Consider the following 24,733-nt stretch of genomic DNA (forward strand, 5'->3'; position numbering starts at 1 on the left):
GATATGTTCTAATTCCATAATTTAGAAATCAATTACGCCGATAGAGACAGCTTGAACTAAAATTCAAATGCGCAGCGTGTCTCACCTGAACCGGGTAACCATTTTCCAGAATGACAAACATAACACAAAATCGTTAACATTGACTGATTTCATACCAAATATTCAAGTAGACCATCAGACTAGGTATTATTGCAGATTAACTACATCCAAAAAAAAGGGTGTTTTTTTTTTTAATTATATGTTTTTTGGGGTGTAGATTACGAATCTGAAATCCATTTTTGGCGGTCGGCATCGGAAAACCGATTTTTTTCGCGACTTACTAACATGGGGGTTACGTAACTTACACGCCAAAAATGGATTTCAGATTCGTAATCTACACCCCAAAAAACATATAATTAAAAAAAAAACACCCTTTTTTTTGGATGTAGTTAATCTGCAATAATACCAAATGGATTTCAGATTCGTAATCTACACCCCAAAAAACATATAATTAAAAAAAAAACACCCTTTTTTTGGATGTAGTTAATCTGCAATAATACCTCAGACTATAACGGGTAAAGTTTTCTTGCGAGGACAACATGATGGTATATAAACACCGATGACATGCCATATTCGAACCTTGAATGTTGTACGAGTGAGTGAGGTCTCGGGCATTTTTCCGGCAGGCCTTGTGGCCGGTCTCCAAGATTTTACATGTACACAATGAGGCTCCCATGAAAAGAGAACAAATTCCCAAAATGAATTCTGGCAGAAATTAATTTTTTTTGGTTTGGTGGCTTTATTTCTCAAGTTCAATAGACCACTAAAAAACGTTCCAGGTGCATGGTAAATGTTTGAAATTACAATTAGATTCGTATTCAGAGATACATGATAGAAATTATAAAGAGGATGTTTTTAGACGTGATTATATTCATAATTTGATACCTTAATGTTTAATTTCAGGTCGCGTATAGAGGACTTCTAAACTCTTATTAATCTAAATTATATTTCTCTAACCTAATGATTTTTACTGCACTCATAAGAACTATTAAATATTTATACACAATATATAGTGATAATAAGCACGAAGATATTGTTAGCCTCTTTGACTTAAACCTAAGATAAATATATCATAATGATTAATCGATGGAATTTCTATTATATTAAGAATTTACAACAATATTTAAAGTTTCGTAGCAAATTCTGACACATAGTTTCACAGTAGAATATATCGGAATGATGAGTATGTTATACCTGCAGTTTTTTCCTTAATGGATTATTCATTAGTTCACCATTATTAATATTAGTGTTGGCATCAAACTTACATCCTGGAATGAACTTCCTCAGGCATGCGACCACTACGCACATATACCGAATGAACGCACTCAATTTCAATTCAAACCAAATAAAAAGAATGATAAATAGAATATGATTCTGCGAAAATTCATTCATAAAATTTAAACTGAAATTATAATTATAATTTGATGTTAGTATAATTTGATGTTAAATGCACGCGACTGCAGCTATGTTAGTCAGTGAGAAGATCACGCAAAGCTAAGTGGCCGAATTAATAATTTCTTGATAGAACTTACGGATACATGGCAAATTTATACGACTCTAATTTTGTTTTTAGCAAAAATTCTAGCTTTATTGAGGAATTTGGTTGAAAAGTTTGGCTATCTACGTGTCAAAGTTGATCTTTCTTTTGCATTAGAAACGCTATGCAGTAATTGACTTTGAAAACTCAATTAAAAAATTAATTAAATTTTGTTAAGATTACACAGGGGAGCCAATACCGTAGGGATTTGCATGATCAGGGAATTAACTAAAAACTTTAGCTGTCATAATTTCAAATTTTATATTATCCTACACAAGTGTTTAAATCCAGGAGACTTTAAATGGATAAACTTATTTAGATGGCACTAAGATTTATCGCTTGGCCGTGATAGCCCTCAGTGACGGTCGACAGCCTATGTAACTCATGGGAATGATTTTTTTAGATAAGATGCAACAATACAGACATACTTCAAATATTATTCTGATAATGAAGGCCTAACGAGATTCATTGGTCGAGAAAAGCAAGTGGTAGATGTTAAATACATGAAAGCAATAAATATGAGTAGAGAATCCCTGGCTTTTATAAGCAGAGAGTCTCTGAGTCTTCAGTTCATGGCGCTGCGTAGAATCACATCATCAAGAGACGTGCCTGCTTCGTCACTTGTTGAACCTGAAACCATGAAAATAAAAACAATACTTAGTGAATGAAGCGCCTCGTGTCTCCTTAATTTGTTCGGCAATTAAAAAATCTCCAGTTTAGACAGCCTAAATTTCTAATTATTTCAGCTTTAATCGATTAGAGAGATAAAAATTTTAGAGTTTTCCTTATGTTTATTATGTATGAAGCTTTTTTAATTGAGTGTAAAATTGCTCTTAATAAAAAATTTATAACACAAAAAAATGTTTGCTAATCTCGCTTCCCATTAATGTGACCTCGCTCCGTGACACGTAGCAGTTGGAAAAACTATACACAAAAAGTTTCCAATGCTATAAATTAGCTGCATACGTTGCATTCAGACAATGCTAAACTTCTCACAAAAATTCATTATGAATTTTATTCAGTGAATCAATAATTTTAATATGGTGTATGTACTTTTTACGTACCTTTTATTTTAAGAAACTTTTAAATTGAAGGAACATTTTTATTGTGATATTATAAGAGTTTATCTTTGTTTTTATGCCTATTTTAAATGCTAATACTGTAAAATATTTCGTTTAGTTGTAAACATTCAGAGGCCACGCAATTTTGTTGCCGAATTAAAAAAATTCATTCAACTATTTTTGCTTAAACTTCAAATCTACATGGTTGTTACAAGGTTTCCAACCTGCAGGGTCATTACTCTGTTTCGTACCAGCAGAACTATTACTATAAAAACTGTATTGTAACGACTTAATTTCGAACCTGAGGAGTTATTATTTAGTTTCAAGCCTGCAGAGTTATTATTTAGTTTCGAACCTGCAGAATTATTATTTAGTTACAAACCAGCAAAGTTATTATTTAGTTTCGAGCCTGCAGAGTTTTTTATTTAATTTCGAACCTGCAACGTTTTAATCTAGTGTCGAACTTGCTGAATTACTATGTAGTTTCAAATATGCATAATTATTAAATTATTATTAACAATCAAACCTGTTAAGGAAGTTCCAGGGGCTGAGCGCATTGACAAGCCCTGAGAAGGGCTCCTGGATGCTCTTCATGAGTCCGTTCCCCTCATGATGATGCGAGGGCGACATCATCATGTGGCTTTGCTGGGCATGTGATCCGCTGCGCATCATGCTGGAGTGGTGATGCATCATATCATGCATCTGCATGTGGGGGGGATCTGGGTGCATCACATCCAAAGGATGAGTGGGTGATGTAGGACGGGCGTGGCTGTGAGCAAAGTCCTCCATGACGCTGTTGCCGTCCATCATCATCATGATGGACGATGTCTTGGGCTTGTGGAACATGGACGAGCCGCCCATCGCGCACATAGACTTGTAGTTCACGCCGTCCTCCTCTGGATTAAAAACAAACCATTAAAATAAATGCGATATTTTAAAACAATAGTACATTTCCACGTGCTTGAGCGTGTAACCGAACGCGGATTACAGAGGGAGCGAGAGAAAGAGAGAAATATAGAAAGCGATTATAATAGCTCTCTTAATTTTTTGAGAGAGAAAGCTCTCTCAAGTTCTTATTAGAGAGAGCGCCCTCATAATAATTATTATAGCTACAATCCCGAAGTTGATATACAGACATTAATTAATGGTATCATAGTAGCAGTTTCTCACCGCACAGTCCTTGGTAATCGGTAGACGGGCGCAAGCCATTGCCAACACAATACGGCTGTCCAGGATACCCGACTTTGTACATGCTGCCTCCCACCACATTCCCTCTGTGGACCAATAATATTAATATAATAATATAGCGGTTTCAGCATTTTATTAGGCCGTAGACCTGTTGCCGATTCTTAACATTGCAGAACATCCACGGGTTGTTGCGGGCTTGAATATGCAACTCACTGCTTCAAAATTTCTTTGCTTAACCGCTCGGCCTCCTTGCCGATTCTGACCAGAAACTGGCGCACAGAGCTGGGGTCGAACCCGCGCCTCTCTGCTAAAATCTTGGTACTCTGAACTTTAACCACTGGGCCACCATTCGTATCTCATATTCAATGGTTATTCAATGGAAACGAGTTCTAAGTATCACAATTCTTCTCCAGAGTTCCACGATTACATAACAAATTCAACGTATCATATTCAATGGCTTTTCAACGGAAACGAGTTCTAAGCATTACAATTTCTCAGAAGTTCCCGATTACATCACAAATTTAATATATCTGATTAAATGGCTTTTCAATGGAAACTAGTTCTAAGTATCACACTTTTTATCCAGAGTTTCACAATTACATCACAAATTAAACGTAGAACATTCAATCACTACATCACAAAACTCTACGTAAGAACGCACCCTGGGCCATAGTTGCAGACGTAGAGCTTGGTGTAGCCGTTGCCTGCAGCATCGTGGTAGTAGGTATAGCCGCAGCCCACCAAATATGTCTCCGCCCAAACCAACTGTTATAGGATTTATTCCATTCAATTAGTATGGCATTATTTCTATTTATTATATGAATGACGTGAAAACTTGTGACATGTTATAAAAAGAACTTTTGAATCGTGTAGTTGAAAAAAGAGCTATCAACTATCAAAGGATTTAATACGCCCTTAACGTACAACCTCTTTTAGCCGCTATAGTAACGGGTTGAATTATATTATCACAATTATATACACGGTCACGTTTAATATCAGAGAAAAGTCAGCTTATACCGGTAAATGTGCCTGTCATCAGTGCTATACTTACAGGTCACTAAGTCTTGAGTGGCCATACAAAAAAAATTTCCTTTGTAAGGTCACTCAAAAAAAAAACTGCTGGAGGACAAAATTTTTAAAATCGATTTAAGTTCAAACTTTACATGCTACAATTACTGAAAAAAGCTGGTAATATTTTACATCATACCAAAGTGCTGATCCGAGTCACTTTTAATTAATTTAACTTTAATTTTTTTCATTACTTCTTTTTAAACTCAAAATATTTAATAACATCATGACCACATGCAGTACAGACCTGCGTGTAATGTCCAGTAGGCTTCGAGAACTTGAAGGGGTCTACAGCCCCCTTGCTGAACCCATGCTGGTCCACCTCCATGAACCAGGCCTCGACTTGCGTCAGGAAATCCGGTTCGTGTCCTTCGTCGCGGTCGTAGGTCCACACGGCCGCCACGTTTTGGCCCGCCGCGAAACGCTCTGTTCGATAACATTTTATCAATAATTTAATACATAACATGTGTTTAATATATAATGTCATGTTTAATATAACATTTAATATATAACATAGCGGTGTCAGTGTTGGTTAAAACGTACTGCCTGTGGCCGATTTTTACTCGTCTGGCCATATGCCTATTTCAGCCAGAATTTTCACAACATGTTATGGGTCGCGAACCCGCTACTTTCATTTTCAATCTTGGTGTTCTTAACCACTCACCCGCTCCTAGTAACCGAAAATCCAGTAGTAAAAAGCAGTGGTTATTGTAATAATGATGTTTTAATTGGGAGAATGGGGCACGAATATGAATGTGAACAAAATTATTGAGTTAATAATGACGGACAAATTGATTGTACTTCAGAGTTATTGGTCATATAATAAGAAGATCAATTCCAATGAATTTAATTATTCAATTATTCATGAGTAACTTCAGCAATGTTGGCACCGCCATAGAGTTCAGGCAAGCAGACGCTACTGATGGGAGTTATCGAGCGGTGCGAATAAGCCCGATTGTTTCAATAGATAACTTAACATTAAGCTCAAAGCAAGTTTTGAATATTTTTGAATATTTTTTAAACAACAAATTTCAATATATTTCCACCATATTTGATTGCGCAAAGAATATGCAATAATTTACACTCATACCAACAGAAAATTAAATCAATCATGTATACCAATTCGTATATAGTTCGTGCTGAAAACTATGAATACATTTATACTGATAAGTTGGCAAGCAGCGAATTTATCGCCGCCTATTTCCCGGCTCCATTGTTCGACGTGAAATTAAGAAAAGAAAAATAGGTTCATTAACAAGCCAATGGCATGTCCGCCCACAAGAACATTCTTTGAATGACCTCCTTTAATAATTTCCCGTTCTAAGAGTTCCTCGTCATGAAAGTAAATGAGCGAACTAAGCACTTCTTTGTCTCGCCATTTCTCACCCGAGCTTCCGCGCCCAGACGCAACGAAACATCGGGAAATGACGTTTACACGCACCGGGAAATAACGTACACACGAACCGGGAAAGAACGTGCACATACGAACGCTGTAAACGCCGAATAATTTACTGCGCATGCTGCCGATAATAAGAAAAAATAAGTATGAATATTTCACTCTTCGACGCTGAATTAATCCCGCGGACATCAAATATTACTCCTGGCACTGTTGAAAACTAGTTTTAAAATGCTAATTTTGTTCAGCGGCGTTCAGATTAAAATTGAAATATGTATCCCTATATATCTCTTGATAAGCTACGTGTATTAAGCCACGAAAAGCTACGTATATTAAGCGCACGATAAGCTACGTGCATTAAGCGCACGATAAGCTACGTGTATTAAGCGCACGATAAGCTACGAGTATTAAGCGCATGATAAGCTACGTGTATTTATAGCGTGCGCGTCACCGCCAAGATTGACTGCACAAATTCCTTAGCATTTCCTCATTGAATTACCCGCGGCTACAGACACACTGGAACATCAGGCCCAGGCTTATATTAACACATTCGATGCAGGTTCTCATATACGAATATTATAAGTGCGCGATATTTTGCAAACTGAATATGACATTTTTAGGATTGAAGGCAAATAAGAGGAGCAACTGCTGCTAGTCTCATATCGACCAGCTGTCCAGCATTAATGGCTTTAGAAATACCCTTTAGTGCCTACGAGGCTTCTTAATCGCAATACTAGTCATACATAGGCAGTGTTGAATATTTTTATAAGGGGGTGAATATAAATTTACTTTCCATTTATTAGGAGCTAGGCAATTTGAGAGTTCAAAGTTATATTCTTTCTCTTAAATTATCTGCCGACTCCTAACGTAATTGATTCCGGCTGCTAAAACACAAAATTCGCCGCCGTTCGAGGCAACCTGTAGATTTCTCGATATTTGATTTCCTTTACCAAATAACGGGATGCCAATGCTCTGTAATTTACAAACAATATTACTTCTTAAGTTAATAGGGGAACTTATTGAAACAAATCCAGCAATCAGCATTCTAGGCCGTGCATGAATGAGACTCATGACCCTGAGCTGGGTTCCCTCTCATCAATGAATCATCGCTGAGCTGAGCAGCGTCGTCGGCCCTGACGAGCAGCGAAGAAAGTAAGTCAGGCTCATGAAGACCTCAGCCTTACGCATTCATTCACAGCCTCATACATGACCTTGACCATACAGGGGGCTACACACCACACACACCTCCTGGCCATTACAGGGCTACAGCTGCACACCACACACACCCCCTGGCCATTACAGGGCTAGAGCTGCACACCACGCACACCTCCTGGCCATTACAGGGCTAGAGCTGCACACCACGCACACCTCCTGGCCATTACAGGGCTACAGCTGCACACCACACACACCTCCTGGCCATTACAGGGGCTAGAGCTGCACACCACGCACACCTCCTGATTTTTATACACAGATGATTAGTTTTATGATTAGTTTTCGCATCACAAATCAAAAGTCTCGATCGCGACGTACGCTGACTTTGAATATAAACTGCATGAGAAAATCTGCGGGGAGACGGCAGCGGAATACATTGAGAGATCAGACTGGATATATTAATGCAAGATAGCGACCATACAGAGCACGTAAGTGATAAACGCATGCCCTATACGTAATATAATCCAATTCAAGAAGATTGAGACGACTTAGATATTGCTGAGTTTATTCATGTAATTTCCGACTTCGACATTCACAACATGTGTTCCATACATACTACGTTTTATAGCTTTTCCGCCATTGTGCAAGTTCAATAAGTCATTAAGATGTACAGATTGAGTAAATGATAATCTCAGTAATGGAAACTGAAATTGGGTGCGTACATTGAGAAATTAAAAATTATTTGACGAAAGATTGTCTTTTTCCAGTCGAGTTCGTGCCGATCCGACTTTAAAATCTAGTTCTTCATTGCAATAACTTGCGAAAAATGTGAATAAGTCGCGATCATTATTCACTCGCATAATTAATAAAAATACAAAATTTAATTCGCTTTATGCAAGTCAAAATCTTTGTTGCAAGTTCTTCAGAGTTAGGTGTCCCATACAGGAATTTAAGCCCGACAGTCTACTTTAATTGTTGCCTAAGGTGGTCATGCTGCGGCAAAGTGTTGCCCAATGAAGACGACCGCAGACAGAATTATCATCTCGAGCCTTAAAGTGCAAGTCTTTTTCCGGGTGCCTTGATAGGGGCGGCGCGCCGGCCAGTCTGAAGCGACATGCGGAAGAGCGAGCGAGCAATCAGCTTGCTCAGTATACATGCCTGCCTGCCTACAGCTACTGCTGCTACATGAGAGCTACTGCTGCTGCTACGTGAGAGTTACTGCTGCTGCTACATGAGAGTTACTGTTGCTGCTACATGAGAGCTACTGCTGCTGCTACATGAGAGCTACTGCTGCTGCTACATGAGAGCTACTGCTGCTGCTACATGAGAGCTACTGCTGCTGCTACGTGAGAGTTACTGCTGCTGCAACATGAGAGCTACTGTTGCTGCTACATGAGAGCTACTGCTGCTGCTACGTGAGAGCTACTGCTGCTGCTACGTGAGAGTTACTGCTACTGCTACATGAGGGCTACTGCTGCTGCTACATGAGAGCTACTGCTGCTGCTACGTGAGAGCTACTGCGTCACAGCTACTGCTATTACCTGAGAGCTACTACTGAGTCTACTGCTAGGGCGTAAGAGCTACTGCCGGGTCTACTGCTGGGACGTGAGAGCTACTACAGAGTCTACTGTTGGGTCTTGAGAGCTACTACCGTGTCTACTGCTGAGACGTGAGAGCTACTACACTGTCTGCTATTGGGACTTGAGAGCTACTACAGAGTCTACTACTGGGACATGAGTGCCACTGCTGAGTCTACTGCTGGGACGTGAGAGCTACTGCCGGGTCTACTGCACATTTTTTTAATTGACAATACATAAAATATTACAATACCCTAAACAAGGCAAAAAAGGCGAAACACACGTGCGCAAATCCATGAATGGCCACACAGATAGAAGTGTTGACGCGGTGCCATCATGTCTACCGCATGCCTGCGCCGCGGAGTCTACCTCAGCATCTACGTTTACAAGGTCAGAAAGATTAAGTGGCATTCCAGCATTTCGTGCACATATATACGAGAATAATTTGTATTTAATTCATTATCACATGAGCATGGCTGGTGTACTAGCTAGCAACTCAATAGTTGCTGATATAGAGTTGCAGACTTACGTACATATCGCTTGATATTTCAAGTGATTTTAAGGATTACTTTTATAGCACGCACTGTATAACTAAAAAACGCGCATGTAGTTTTAAACACATGATAATAATTAATGCTCAAACATGATAGATTAACTTACATCTTGTTTGTTATTCATTAAATTAAAAAAATTTTTTATAGATGGTAAATTGATACTAGACAATTTTAGAATCAGTTCCTTTGCATTTCCACCATTAATTGGCTTTGCAAAGTAGAATTTTTTGCCTGCAACAAGGAATTTTGTAGAAGCAGCAGTAGCAGTAGTAGTATTTAAAATTAAAAAATTTGGTAAAATTAAATCTTAAAATTGTAGTAGTACTTGAAATTGACAGTGTACCATTCTTGAGTCGATCAATTTTGTAAGGTCAATTTATTGATCATCCTGAGTCTATCTGTCGACGAGGTCATGCTGATGATTCACAGGTCGTTCTACCATTATTTCTCAAGGTAGACTCTCATGAATGGCATCTACACAACTGGACTATGAACACACACCACGTGAACACTGCGTGTTCTGACTCTCACCTGAACACAAAGATGAAAATGAATGACATTCGTGAGGAATGAGTGCTAAAAATATCATTATCTTTATCTTTCTCAATATCAATATCTTTAGAATAGAATAGAATAGAAGTGTCGGCGTTGAAGAAATAGGCCCATGGCCTGTTGCCGATTCTTGAACTTTTCGTGACTTGATTCACGAGGGATCCGGCCTTAATGAGTATACTTGTATACTTCAATGAGGTCCCCACGCAGACGTCGATAACGGAGGCTTGGAAGCTTCATAATCTTTAATCTTTCCTCATAGGACTTGCCTTTCAAGCCCGGAACTATCCTTGTTGCGCGTCTTTGAACACTCTCTACTAAATTTATCATGTCATAAATTATAAAGTTATAAAAATATCATTCCAGTTATAGTCCTGATGAATCTCTTCACTTTCCTTGGTTCTCACCACAAAAAAAAAATTCGAAACAAACAACGTAAGAAGTTAAGCTAAAGAAATAAAAAAAATTCACGCAAGCTTGCGTGGTCGCGAAATCAAACAAGCTAAATTGCACTTATACCTTCCAAATTCCTACTACATCTTCCACACTGAATCTTTCTGGTGCCTTATCGCGCTGAGATTTACGGCGTCAGATGACGTTAGAAAGAATTATAGTCAACGTTCTGGGTTGTGAGAGCGAAGCTATCGGTGCAATTTGCGTATTATGTTCTATATACGACGGCCCACGGTGAATGTGATACATGCTATGGCTGGCTCATCAGGGTTACTCTATAATAATTCGCATAGTTTTTACTCCTGCAAGTTTCATCCAAGTTATAGTAAACCTCAATCCACTGTATCCGGTAATTAATTAACGGCTTTAAGTTTTCATGTTTCCGATTTGTCGTTTCGTGATAACTTCGTGGTCTGGGAATCAATTTCCATTAGCAGGTGTCGCTTAAAGTTTGCGTTCAGAAAGAGAGCGAAACTGTTAAGACAAGGATCGTTCACCGTTAATAAATATTGATGGCTATAAATAATTGGTCTTATTTTTAGTCAATCTGATTCAAAAAGGCGCATAGTAAATAAATTTACAATTTCAGCATAAAATACATGAAATATTGAATAATAATAGAGAAAAAAATTCACATGCAGTATTGAGTTGAAAGCAACATGATGCACAAAACCGGATGAAATTTTAAAATAACAATTTTTGAGCTCATACCAAAAGTAACTGCAGCGCTCACGTACGTTCTTAGCGTAATTAGTACACCGTAATTCCATGCTGACGCCATTAAGTGTAGCATTAATGATAAAGAGTAATTAATACACGTTAATTCCATGCCGACGCCATTAAGCGTAGCATTAATAATAAAGAGTATATTATAATTAATACACCTTAATTCCATGCTGGCGCCATATATTAAGTGTAGCATTAATAATAAAGAGTATATATAATTAATACACCTTAATTCCATGCTGGCGCCATATTAAGCGTAGCATTAATAATAAAGAGTATATATAATTAATACACCTTAATTCCATGCTGACGCCATTAAGCGTAGCATTAATAATAAAGAGTAATTAATACACTTTATTTCCATGCCGACGCCATTAAGTGTACCATTAAAAATAAAACGTAATTAATACACTTTATTTCCATGCTGACGCCATTAAGTGTAGCATTAACACTAAAGGTCAATAGGTTGTGTCGTTAAGAACCATTTAAAGGTTAGATCTTCATGCATAGATTGCACTCATGGATTAAGTTTTTTAGTGCTTCGTTTCGTTTGTATGGGTCTAATGGACGCTTAGCCGTGTTGTTTGTTATTATATCTGGGAGATCCTCTCACTTGCAATAAAGGTTATGAGTTAATGTCAATTTTACATAAACATCTCAATAAGCTAATGGTCGTTGTATGTGATCTATTGACCGACAATAATTAATGCCATTTCTATGCGTGGCTCACGCTTGAATCTCATTCAGGAATTAAGGAATTATCAATTACGTATTTGTTTGCCTGTTCGACCGACACATAATTTTGGATATTTTCACATACAAACTTCTAAATTTATTCGTCGTTAGTTAAGTTGCAGCTCACAGGAGGACAAATAATATCAAACTATATGCCACGGCTAGGGCCTTTAATTTGTCTTTAGCAGCATTTTTAATTGAAGGCGTTATGCTCGAAGACCCAAGTCAATAGGTGACTTGACTGCTCACATGCATGAAGGAAGGCGTTTGTCATAGTGAAGTTCAGGGATGACTCAGCTGTACTTGGTCTGAACTCTCTCCTGAAGATTAAAGTATGCGGTATTTGGGTGCACATTCTGGACTGGGATTGAGACTCATGCTTGGGAGGAAGCTGGGCGACCTAATAACCTCCACAATGTTTAATATAAATTATTCCAATTTATATTGGAGTACTTATTTTGCCGCAATCAACATTTTCAAATTTTTTACTATTGTTCTTCATTCATTGTTTTATCTTGTTATGCCGTACGTATCACGTTCGACTATTATCCATTAAAACCCTGATACATTCAGTACTTAGCGAAATTATTGGGGAAAGATCTAAAAAGAGAGAACTTATTCAGCCTTGTGCAGACAAACAAGGTTTAAGTTCTGAAATCAGTGTATAAATGCTTCACCACAAATACGCCCGTGGTGAGTGCCGATGTAAGGCGGAATTCTTGGCTGTACAACTGCGCCGGTGACTCCCAAGCGCCCCTGTCAATTAGGCAGGCGATGTGAGATGGAACATCTTGTGCCGTCTCGTCAACGCCCTGCCCTCGCTTTCAGTTTATGCGTCCCCGATCTGCTGCCTTCATTTGTTTACAAGCGAGTAGCTTTCCTGCTGAATTTTCTGCACTATAGAAGTGCAAACTGGATAATTTTTAGTTTCTAAAAGGTGAATTTATGTAAATTTTTTACAAAATTCAAATACTGCTGCTGAAGCCTGTATCTATGATGTTGCTCGAACCTTCTACCAAAAATTCGGACAAAAGAAAATGAGTTTTTTCCTCCTGAATTTTCTGCAGTATAGAAGTGCAAACTGGATAATTTTGAGTTTCTAAAATTGAAATTTCTGTAAATTTTCTACAACATTCAAGTAATGCGGCTGAAGTCTGTTTCTATGACGTTGCTTGAACCTTTTGCCAGAAATTCGGACAAAATAATATGAGTTATGAAAAATTCATATATAAATATCTTTAGCAAATCTAGCTTTCTTAGCCATTTCATATGATGTTCTCGACTTTACTTGATTACTATTCGGCTTGCAAATGCGCTGAATGTGAACAGTTTTAATCACTGGCCCAACAAAAGGTCAATGGATCCAACACTTATAAGATCAAAGTGCATTTATGAACTCGTTGTGGAAACTCGCAAAAAATCGCTTACTTACAGCGAGTCGAGAGATGCAAACCTTTTCGTTATCGAATGATAGAGTCAGGCATGAAAATCTAAGGGTTAGGCCTATTTCAAATTGTTGCCACTTTTTAAATTTTTTAAGACCTCACCGAAGCAAGACGTAAAAACCCACTCGCCCAGCTAGGAACCTTCTCGGCCAGTAATTTCAGAGCTGCGCTTTACGGTGCCAATTATACATGCTCTTAAGCCAGTGAACGCCAGTTTCTGAACATTTTTACCTGCAATGCAACGATGTTTATTTGGCGGAACTTATGTGTATGGGCACGAGTCAGACAATGAAAATTTAAAACATTTCTGTCTATTGATAATTTATACGAATAATTAAATTAGTATGGTGTGAGTAAAAGGAAACATTGTTATTTTTTCATATTTATCCAGTAGTTTTTCGTAGCTAATCGTAGGCCAAACCTTTATTTTGGAGGTATAAAAACGATGTAACGATTCAGCATGACTTCCGTTCCAGCATCACGGTATAGTGGTCAACGAATAACTGCTTAAACTTAAGGAAGTGTTGTCTACAGTAATAAAGAATATCTCTAACGCCAGAAGAGCAAATCATCATTAGAGTCAATGCTATAGCTGAAGAATTTGAAGGGCAAGTATCCAAGTCAGCGACTAAGGTCATTTGGGCATAAATTCTCGAAAAGGTCTCGCTGCTTTACCACTACCTGGCGTCTCGTGCTCCTCGAGCGCTCCAGGCTGCATGGCTTCCGCTCCACTATCTATCATATATGTAACTTACGCTGCCACTACCATTGTTTTACCACTACCCTCTACCATATGTAACTTATGCTGCAACTACCATTGTTTTACCACTACCATTGTTTTACTACTACCCTCTTCCATATGCAACTTATATACGATTCCACTACCATTGTTTTACCACTACCCTCTACCATATATAACTTACGATTCCACTACCATTGTTTTACCACTACCCTCTACCATATGTAACTTATGCTGCAACTACCATTGTTTTACCACTACCCTCTACCATATGTAACTTACGCTGCTACTACCATTGTTTTACCACTACCCTCTACCATATGTAACTTACGCTGCTACTACCATTGTTTTACCACTCCACTCTACCATATGTAACTTACGATGCTACTACCATTGTTTTACCACTCCACTCTACCATATTCAAATTTCGCTGCCACTACCATTGTTTTATCACTCCTCTCTACCATATGTAGCTGACGAGGCCACTACCATTGTTTACCACTCCCCTCTACCACGCACATGTAAACTGACGATATGGTTCAAATGAATGGAAATGTCATATAAATCGAGAATTTCTGTTCAGTGAGGCAGAAGATAAATATGCACAAATGCTTTAACTATTTTGTGGAAGGAACGGATGCTCCTTACAGCTCATTAATGGGAACACATCTATAGGGTGGAAGAATAAAAATTATGAACAAGAAACCAAAATTAAATACAAGAAAAAAAGTGCAATCCATGCAAATATTTTGCCAAGTCATTTAAGAATTTAGCACATAGCAATGGTTTCAGCGAGCGAGATTGAGCTTGCATGGAACGTAAAATTTTATCGGCAGTCGTGAGATTCATGACACTGATTCTGCGGTTAACGAAAGTAACACAAAATATTTTCTTTGTGCTGACTACTGCACTTATTCCAGTGCTCTGAATTTTCATAGAGCATTTTCCTGATGAGTCACGCTGAATTCAAGTCGTATCGTACGTCCATCTCACATTGGACGGTTAAAAGTCTCGAGCTGGAAGTCTCAAAATGGATGTAGAACTAAAAAAGTGCCTCATATCAGCCAAATAAAAAATATATGATGTGTACAGATATATTTTCTAATATGCTAGATAGCAACGATTCTGCACGCTTATAAGGCTTTACATTCAACAGAACATTTGTCCGCGTATACCAGAGCCGCCTCCTCGGTCAACATCCAGCAACAGTGCAGTATAAATGTTCGTATCACTGATACCAGGTCATGTTTGGAGCTAATTTGCACTCGATGTCAATATGAGCTCAGTATTTAAAACTTACGACGGTCTAAAAGTCGCCCGCGATGATATTTATTAGCGTTAATCGCAGCCTCATTGGCCATGGCAAGACATAGGCATAAGCATCGTAAAATGCAGCGCTCAACAGAAGAAAAAATTAAATCAAGTTGAACTTGCAATAATGAGCATTTAAAAAATACCAGCTTCAGATAATTCAATTTTGGCTGAGTATTTCTTCATAATTAGCCTTAAATTTCTACTGCCTTGAAAATGAGCCTTGCACTACGGTTCAACAAATTTTATCAACAAAACTTTATACACTCGGATTCATCGTAATCTAATCAAAATTCCTGCAGTCAGTTGATCTTCGACAACTTTCATCGATGTTTTTCACACACGGTATTCATATTCACATTCAAAAAAGCAGGAGTAGTTCACTGCGTATGGGGGGCATGAGCTGCGGTCTAGGGTGCGTTTCATTAGCATAATCAGCGAAGCATTCCATGCCTTGATGCTCGTAATACTTTAACTGAATTCTCGCATATTACGGCACAGATCTGGTAGTGAATCTATTTGTATTTGCACTGTGAGAAAAATAAGTAAGTACGAAATTATATCAATGGGTGTTTGGGTTAATATTCACAAAGTAGTTCTCGAAGCGTAAAATAAATGTTCAGAGGACTTTGCGGGACTAAACTGAGTATTCCAACTAAAATACAAATAGGAAAAGTCTTTCTCATCACCATGGAAATTTTCATTAGTTTTTAATGATTAATACGTGGCTAAAATTAACCTGAGTTATGCGTTGAAGTGAAATGCAGGAAGTGCAATGCACTGGTGGCGTGCAGTGAGAGGTGGGCAGTGAGAGGTGGGCAGTGAGAGGTGGGCAGTGAGAGGTGGGCAGTGAGAGGTGGGCAGTGAGAGGTGGGCAGGGAGAGGTGGGCAGTGAGAGGTGTCTAATGAAGGTCCGATGGTGCAGCTGAAAATGCGCTCACTGCAGCCGATGGTGCGTTTGATAATGCATTTGGTAGAGCATCTGTTTGTGCACCTGGGGGTTCAGCTGACAGGGTCTACGACAATGACTATGCATTTTAACCAAGAATTCATTCTTAATCACAAAGCATTCTTAACCACTATGCAAATCTTCCCTCCGCTATTATTTAATTCATTATAAAACAAATTGCCTTGTAATCTACGAATATTTCAAAACATTCGTTCTGACATTTTACTGATCGAGTTCAATCTCCATCCCATGCTACTTGTTTAGGGAACATAATTAATCCCCGAGGATTACACGCGCCAGTGATGCATTTCTTGGAAAAACGATCATGGCGGCCGGGACCTCAATTACGATGAGGGAACTCGAGGTCAGGAGGTCTGCGATCCATGTTCTGATAATAGCGCACAATCATAGTAACATCCCTGCTACTTTGAATGAAGTGCACAGAATAGCATTCAATTAATCATTAAAGGATAGCATTAAAATAATAAAGAATAACATTACAATCGGTTGCTGTTATTCCGATTCACGCTTGTAACTGATACGAACATCGGTAATTAGATACGAATTTATCAAGGAACATTTAACGGTATCAACATCAGCTTTTGAAATTATCTTAAATTCATGTATCGGATTCGGTAAATAATATATAAGCATTATAAATTAACATGAAGATCGGCAATCAATTTCAATGACATTGACTCAGTTTGAGCGCGCAACATGCGACGTTTTTTCTGAATGGTGAACAAAACGTGACTTGCAAGTCACGGTAACAAAAAGGATTCGGAATGGCATGCTTCGGAAATTAACTATCCGGATTAAAAATACCTTTGAATTAGAGCACTGAAAATTGGAAAAATACTCTTGGAAATGGAGGATTACAATAATGAAAATACTTTTACATGAGTATGACTAGAGATTGGAACTAACTTTTGAGAATTCATAGCAAATCACAACAATGAAATAAAATCAACAAGACTAATCGGCGCAATATGAGTGTATGATATGCACAACCGTGATGTTTCATTGCACAATGATTGAATCATGCTGAATCATGCGCACAATGACTAAATCATTGCACAATGATTGAATCATGCATGCTGAATTATGCGCACAATGACTAAATCATTGCACAATGATTGTATCATTGCACAATTAATTAATTTTGTGTACAATGATTGAATTTTGTGCACAATGATTGAATTTTGTGTACAATGATTGAATTTTGCGCACAATGATTGAATTTTGTGCACAATGATTGAATTTTGTGCACAATGATTGAATTTTGTGTACAATGATTGAATTTTGTGCACAATGATTGAATTTTGCGCACAATGTTCGAATTTTGTGCACAATGATTGAATTTTGTGTACAATGATTGAATTTTGCGCACAATGACTGAAACTTGTGCACAATGATTGAATTTTGTGCACAATGATTGAATTTGGCGCACAATGATTGAATTTTGTGTACAATGATTGAATTTTGCGCACAATAATTGAATTTGGCGCACAATGATTGAATTTTGTGCACAATGAATGAATATTGCGCCAGTGACTGAATTTTGCGCACCATGTTTTAATCATGCGCACAATGATTGTACCTGACTGTTCTTTGCAACTGCGCTGAGAGTTCGAGCCAAATAGAGACAAGCGGCGCGCTAATTGAAATTTCGAGAGCGAGAAGCAGATGTTGCATGGTAGTGCAGATAGCTCCTTTCAATTAATTCAAAGTCAATGTATGGCACGGTAATTTTACAACAATTGAGCAAAAAATTTATACGCACTTAGGCGATGGCTTGAAACTCGACGACCCAAAAATTGCATTATTGACTGGTTGAAGTTGAATGGCGGAATCAAAGAAAGCTTGGGCCCCACTTACAAGAAAATTCTATAATATTTACCGATGTAACATAATAAAATTGGATAAATGACTTTTAACGATTTACATTTAATTCTTACAAGAGACGTTCATGGTTGGCTGAGCAAACCGAAACAGTTTAGTAACGGATCTTCATGTAGCCTGTATTAAAATATTTAAAAATATTATGGAAGCAAATTGTTATACAGTATGTTGAAACAATAGCATTATTGTGGGTAAATCGTAGTACCATAAAAAACGCATATAATCAAAATGATTATAAACATGAACATAAGTGTCTTCTATCCGCCTATTTCAGTGTGATGTCAATACGAGCAGGGAAAATGGCATAACATGCAAAGGTTTACTGACGTGTGTTGCAGGAGCGGTCGAGGGACTGTCACATCCATCATCAAAAAATTTAGTCAGGTGTGTTGCGGGAGCAGTTGAGGGTATGCGTAGAGCTACTTTGAACAAGTCACGAAAAGTACAAAAATCGGCGACAGGCCAAATTCTTCAGCGCCGATATCACTATGATATGATATGATATGATATGATATGATATGATATGATATGATATGATATGATATGAACTGATATGATATGATATGATATGATATGATATGATATGATATGATATGATATGATATGATGCACTATCAAAAGGTTTACTCACGTGTGTTGCGGGAGCGGTCGTGTCCAGGCATGCACTGGTCTGCCCATCGTTGAGCCACCATCGCCAGTTCGTCGTCCCATACCTGAGCACCCGTGGGCAAAATCAAATAAAAAATTTGAAAACAAGTAAAATATATATTTGAATTATACGATCCTTCTTTTAAATTTTGTTATCATTTTCACTACAATAGTGTTTTTACGACGCTCATTCATGACCAAAGGGATAAATGGGGCAAGCACTATAAGAAGCGGAATATGATGCACAATCCCTCCGTTCCAGGAAGTAAACTTTCATCGAGAGTTAAGAGTTTACGACAAAAATTAGTTTGAATTATTTATACTCAACATATGTGACATCTTGAGAGGATTAGCTAGTGGTACAATTTTCGTGAGTTGCCTAGAATGCGGAATTTCAAACCGTATTACAATATGAACAGCAGAAAATAATAACAAGTGAAAACACATAAATCAAATGAAGCTAATATGATAGAGAAGAATAAATAAGTCTCGTTACAGTAAATTAGTTTTTGAACTCACGGCCGACATGTTTCAGCAACAGTAAAAATTTTGTTGAAATTCGAAAGATTTTGTTGTAGCTACAGTCACCCAACTTTGAATAGAAATTTGCGAAGACAGTTAGATTTCTGTTTTCCAATTTCATCTCCTACAAGAATTGAGAGAACGCCTATCAAGAAATATACAAAAATGTCTTCCTATTTTATTAGGCGGACAGCATTATTTCACGTCCAAAACATTTTTACCCTTGCTGCTGATCGAATGACGGAGATCACAATCGCAATATCAGTTAGCATTCGCGACAATCCATATCGATCATTCACCATAAATATTCTTATAAAACGTCTGGTATCTCAAAACATAATTGAACATTTGAGGTATGCCTCAACGAATTTATCGGAATAATATAGTTTAGGGACAAAATTATAAATTGTAAGAACTAAACTTCAGAACATCAACGCTTGAAAGGGTAGAAGTTAAGCTAAGAAATAACTGAGCAAAGCAGAGACTTCAATGCCCAGTAAGAAGTTATCCGGGTGCTGTTCAACAACGAGGACGAAATTATTATTTAATCGTCTTCAGGAAATGTGCCATGATGTGAAATATGATAGAAGCATTTATTTTGAAATTCATACTCAAGGTACCAAAACTTTTTCAGGGGTTCAGCATGCTCTCAAACTAATCTGCATCATTCGTCCTTTTAACCTCTATTTGGTAAATCAGTACTCATTTACCACATATTTCATAGGCCTTGTAAAAAAATTTCGAAAAATATTATTGTATTTTCAACGACTAATATACTTACTCATATTGTAACATACCTTAGTATGTATCAATATGAATTATTACTACACTATTATAGTACTAGTATATTATTATTTCAAATACTTGTTAATTAATAAGCAGTGTTTACTAAAAAATTACTTGTGTAATATTTTTTACTATTTCAAATACTTTTTAATACGCAGTGTCGACACTAACCAAATAAATATACTATTATATTACTAGTGTATTACTATTCCAAATACTTGTTAACAAGCAGGTATGACACTGACCATGGTCTTCATGTTGATAGCAGCAGGTTGACCTCTGACCTGACCCAGGGCGGCCTCCTGCCTCAGCATGTTATGCTTCGTCAGGATGCGCTCCTTGTCGTGACACGTCAGCTCCCCGGTACCTGTTGCCGACATGTTACTCTCATTAGGCTAATTATTACATACAAATAATTTCATTTAAGCCCTTTTGTATGATCTACTGATATAACCTTTATTTCTTTATTCCAATTCACATAAAAACTCTTATATGTAACCCTCATGCAATACAAATTAACTCGAAAATTTAACGTAAATTGGTTTATCTATATAAGCGTTGCATTTACTAAAACATGAAATTTGGCCTCGAGAATTGCAAGAAATAACATTAATAATTTTTTGTGTGAAAAACAGTTATTAGCACAACATTTTATCCGACTGGTTACTCAAATTGAGCTCAGAATACGGATTGGCAAAGTCCAGTTTGGCAGGACTCAGCAACAGCATTACTCTTTAAACATAATAAAATATAATACTGTTTAGAATATCAGCATCAAATTTCAAGCGAAGACGGATCTCTGGCAAATTGTAAGCTTGTTTGAAAATAACATAACATTATTTGACGAGTACAAATGAATGAAATTCAATAATTCTGATCAAAGAAATGTTATAACAGCAGCTGTTTAATGAAAGTGACATGATACTGCTCGGGGCACTTTAATAGAGACCATAAAATAATAAATAATTTAAGAATATTAAACAAAATTATTGAGAACAATTAGAAATGAAACTCACGGATGAGCATTTTGCCGGGGCACTGTTTGGGCATGAATGAACACATCGTGTGTCGAGGATCAATGGCAGCATACCGACAAGCCTGCACTGTAGCACACATGACCAGCAGCAACAGCAGCCAGAGATAACCTGTCCCTTCAAACCGGTTGCTGATACGCCGGCTATTTGCATCCACTCTGGAGTCTTTCAAATTGCACCGTCGACCACTGACATATTTCTTCCATTTCTGTTTTTCCGGACAATCGGTGACGTGGTTTATATTGAGACGAAGATCATGGCACTGACGTTTGGTCAATCGGCCCTGATTCTCTGCTAAGTTATTTTTTATAACTTTATTCAACCGTATCCTGTTCATTGGCCGTATGTTCGACAAATATGTTGAAAAACTGGAGCCTTTAAGCCGTTCCAAACTTTTTCTTCTTATATTATTTTTCAGTGGTTGACTGCGGGAATTTTCTGAATTGGAATTTGATCCTCCTGACATTTTTTTCTGATTTACAGAAATTATGCCACGTGGTAGGTGCCTAAAGGTTATTTTCCTATGCCTTGTACTAAAAGGCTGGTGTTGATGTCGTAAAAAATGTATCTTCTTATCATGATGCTTGTTGTTGACAAGTTTCGTGACTTGAACTGGTGATCGTTGGCTTTCTCGAGGACAAGCAGCTAAAGCGTTAGGTGTTCTCTTCCCAGGTACACCAACTGACATTCTAGTTCATTGACTTTTGTATCCTAGAAAGACTATGAAAAGGTTCTTATGAATACATACTATTAATAAATTTAAAACATTGTAGCTACAGTCACATTAAATACACATCAATGCCAAGCGACCGACCTTTAAAGGGTGAAAAAATTAAACAACCTATAAATAAATTTCGTTCTATTAAATCATGGAGCAAAATTGTACATCGACAGAAAATTGCTCACTGCTGATGAGTAGCATCGACGTCTGAAATGATGACACAATCGCAAAAGAAACTGCGTTGGCAGACCTATTTTCACCTGCGTGCGAAAAACTGTTCTTTAAATAGCTCTGAAATTTATTTTCGTCAAAGTCTTTTTATCGATTTCCGTTGTTCTTCTATATTGCGGAAATGATTTTTCGGTAGGTAAGTAGGTAAAGCTTACAGTTTCTTTATTGCGTCACGCAACATTTCAATAGCCGGGCGAAACTAATCAATTAGGGCCTCTGTTCCACGATACGTTATCATCATAAAAATAGTTTATATGTCCCAGGACCCCAACAACAGCCCCCACATGGCAGTCCTAACCATGAATATCTTAAGCGTCGTCCTGCAAGTAAATGAGCGACTTGACCTCACTTCCGGACTCCGAGATCCTACCCCCGTGGTGGCAGCAAAGATAGACTTGTCTCTCTCACCGCCCCCAGCTCCCCTCACTCCCTCACTTTGTGTCCTCGCTGAGCAGACAGTCTTCCTACTTTTTTATGCGGCTGTACACTCAGCAGCGGCCTAATTTAGACGCAATTATCTCTTTACGCCATCGCGCTTTGTTGTCAGGCGCCGTTGGGCAGTAAGAGGAAGCTAGAACTATTCACCATCAATAACTCTTTTGTGAGTGAAACGCTTCCATCACGAAAAATATTCTATTAGGAAAATTGGCCTCATTTCGAACATGCAGAGCATTAAATAACCAAAAATATTAGGAAAATGTCTGCCGAATTCAATTGCACGATAGGAACAAAGAAAGTGATCTGAATATTTTAAACAAGCGTACAACTTGCATTGCTCGATTAAAATTTGAACTAAATTCTCTACCATAAATGGCTAGTCCGTACTCGCGTCAGATGATTCCTACCGATGATTAATGCTTTGGTCAACATTGAGATTACTTGAATTGTAAGTGATCACTAGCCTGCATGATGTTTATAACATGAAACGATCTCAATTTAATATCAAGAGGGAATGTTATCTCGAAAATATGCCTGCTTCTCATTAACTAACTTTCATTTTCTTGGGAAGATGGCGGTGACTGGGCGGCGAATGAATATGTGGGGAGGGTTTGAGGGTGACATGAGAAATAAATGCTGATTCACGCTTGATTGAAGAATCTTGTTTGATGGGAGAGTCGTGCCCTTGACGAGACTATCTTTAGTTATTCAACTCCAATTTGACATCTATTGGCTGCGTGCTTGCTTGATATGCCGACAGAAAGTGCTCATTCGTATAAAATTTCAATTTTAATTTAACCTGTTCTCAAATTTCAAAATTTCATAAAATTGTTCAATTTTGACCAGTCACTGACGAATATTAATAATTAACAGAAATAATTATCATTAGTAAATTACGAGAAGCAAAATTACTTAATTGTTAAAAGTTAAAAGTGAAAAATATTACTTTCATCCGCGTTCAGGTAGCATCTAAATTTCTCGAAGAACATCCGCAAGTCCGCGTGTACAAATACCGCGTGAACGAAGTGAGGCATGCAGCCATCCTTGATCCTGAGAACTGATGTAGGAATGAGAATAGAAAACAGCAGGAACTTTAATCCTGCTACTGAAACCCCATGTATTCTGAAACACAAAACATCATTTGCAACTAATCATGCACAAAAGCAACTGAAACCCTCCCAGCAAGAAAATCAGAAGTAATTTGTTCCGCAACATATCATAAAAATGGCACCAATCTTACACACCGCACTACAACAATATTTTTACGACCAGGAGAAACTGAGTTGAATTCCGTAGGTGACACTTGAATATCAGAGCGACTGTGTTTATAAGCGCAAGGCCTTGGCAGCTTCGCTTATAATTGGCCGAAGAGGCTGGCAAACTCTCTTTGATCTCACGCCGACTTCGTTTTTATTCCGAGATTGGTACAGAAATTAGCATTCGAAGCAGAGCACAAGGGAGCGATGGCCCAGGTGAAGATATTTATCCCTATACATTAGTTCATTCAATAAATTAGCGTGGTTATTCATTTCTTAAATACGCATCAAAAGCATTGCTTTCAGCGAAAACATTTTCGTCAATTGCATTATTTCTCATGCTGCAAATCAGTTGTCTGCCTCGATCATGTGACAAAGCAAAGGTTTTGTAATAATAATAAATCATTACAGTATTCACCACCTACAGAATGTTCGAAGGTGGGTGACTTTGACTTCGGCTTCTCGCTTCAGACGAGTTCGCGTTCTCTTGGTTCCTATTTTTCGAAAATCGTTGTGCCTTCATCAGAATGTATTTCAAAGTACGCAGCACTAATCTGACATATAAATACTCATTTTACTTTCATCTTTCAAATGCGTTTTATGGCATGTATCAGAGGTTTAAATGTTTAATGCATGAATAAATGAAAATTGGTAAGATGATATTCTTTTTAAATTAACAATGAATACCTAACGAATCCGTACGTTATTACTAT

The 24,733-nt window shown here is 37.7% G+C and overlaps 1 protein-coding gene across 1 annotated transcript; it reads right to left on the minus strand.

The window, feature by feature from the left end:
• Nucleotides 1-494: 494 nt before the first annotated feature.
• LOC108681306 lies at nt 495-22,699 on the minus strand. The gene is made up of 8 exons (XM_018170328.2): nt 21,357-22,699; nt 20,586-20,707; nt 19,016-19,097; nt 5,141-5,319; nt 4,487-4,590; nt 3,808-3,911; nt 3,164-3,533; nt 495-2,206 (listed from the first exon to the last, which is right to left on the minus strand). The coding sequence occupies exons 1-8, from the start codon at nt 22,060-22,062 to the stop codon at nt 2,194-2,196; spliced, it is 1,680 nt and encodes a 559-aa protein (XP_018025817.1). The 5' UTR covers nt 22,063-22,699; the 3' UTR covers nt 495-2,193.
• Nucleotides 22,700-24,733: the final 2,034 nt, after the last annotated feature.

Source organism: Hyalella azteca, unplaced genomic scaffold (assembly GCF_000764305.2).
Source record: "Hyalella azteca isolate HAZT.00-mixed unplaced genomic scaffold, Hazt_2.0.2 contig665, whole genome shotgun sequence".
NCBI classification, from domain to species: domain Eukaryota; kingdom Metazoa; phylum Arthropoda; class Malacostraca; order Amphipoda; family Hyalellidae; genus Hyalella; species Hyalella azteca.

Coding starts and splice junctions, on each gene's coding strand:
- LOC108681306 (XM_018170328.2), bottom strand. CDS start 22,062: ATGTCAGTTGGTGTACCTGGGAAGAGAACACCTAACGCTTTAGCTGCT. Junction 5,320..19,015: donor CGACCGCTCCCGCAACACAC/GTGAGTAAACCT, acceptor GTTATCGAACAG/AGCGTTTCGCGGCGGGCCAA. Junction 4,591..5,140: donor CTACTGGACATTACACGCAG/GTCTGTACTGCA, acceptor ATCCTATAACAG/TTGGTTTGGGCGGAGACATA.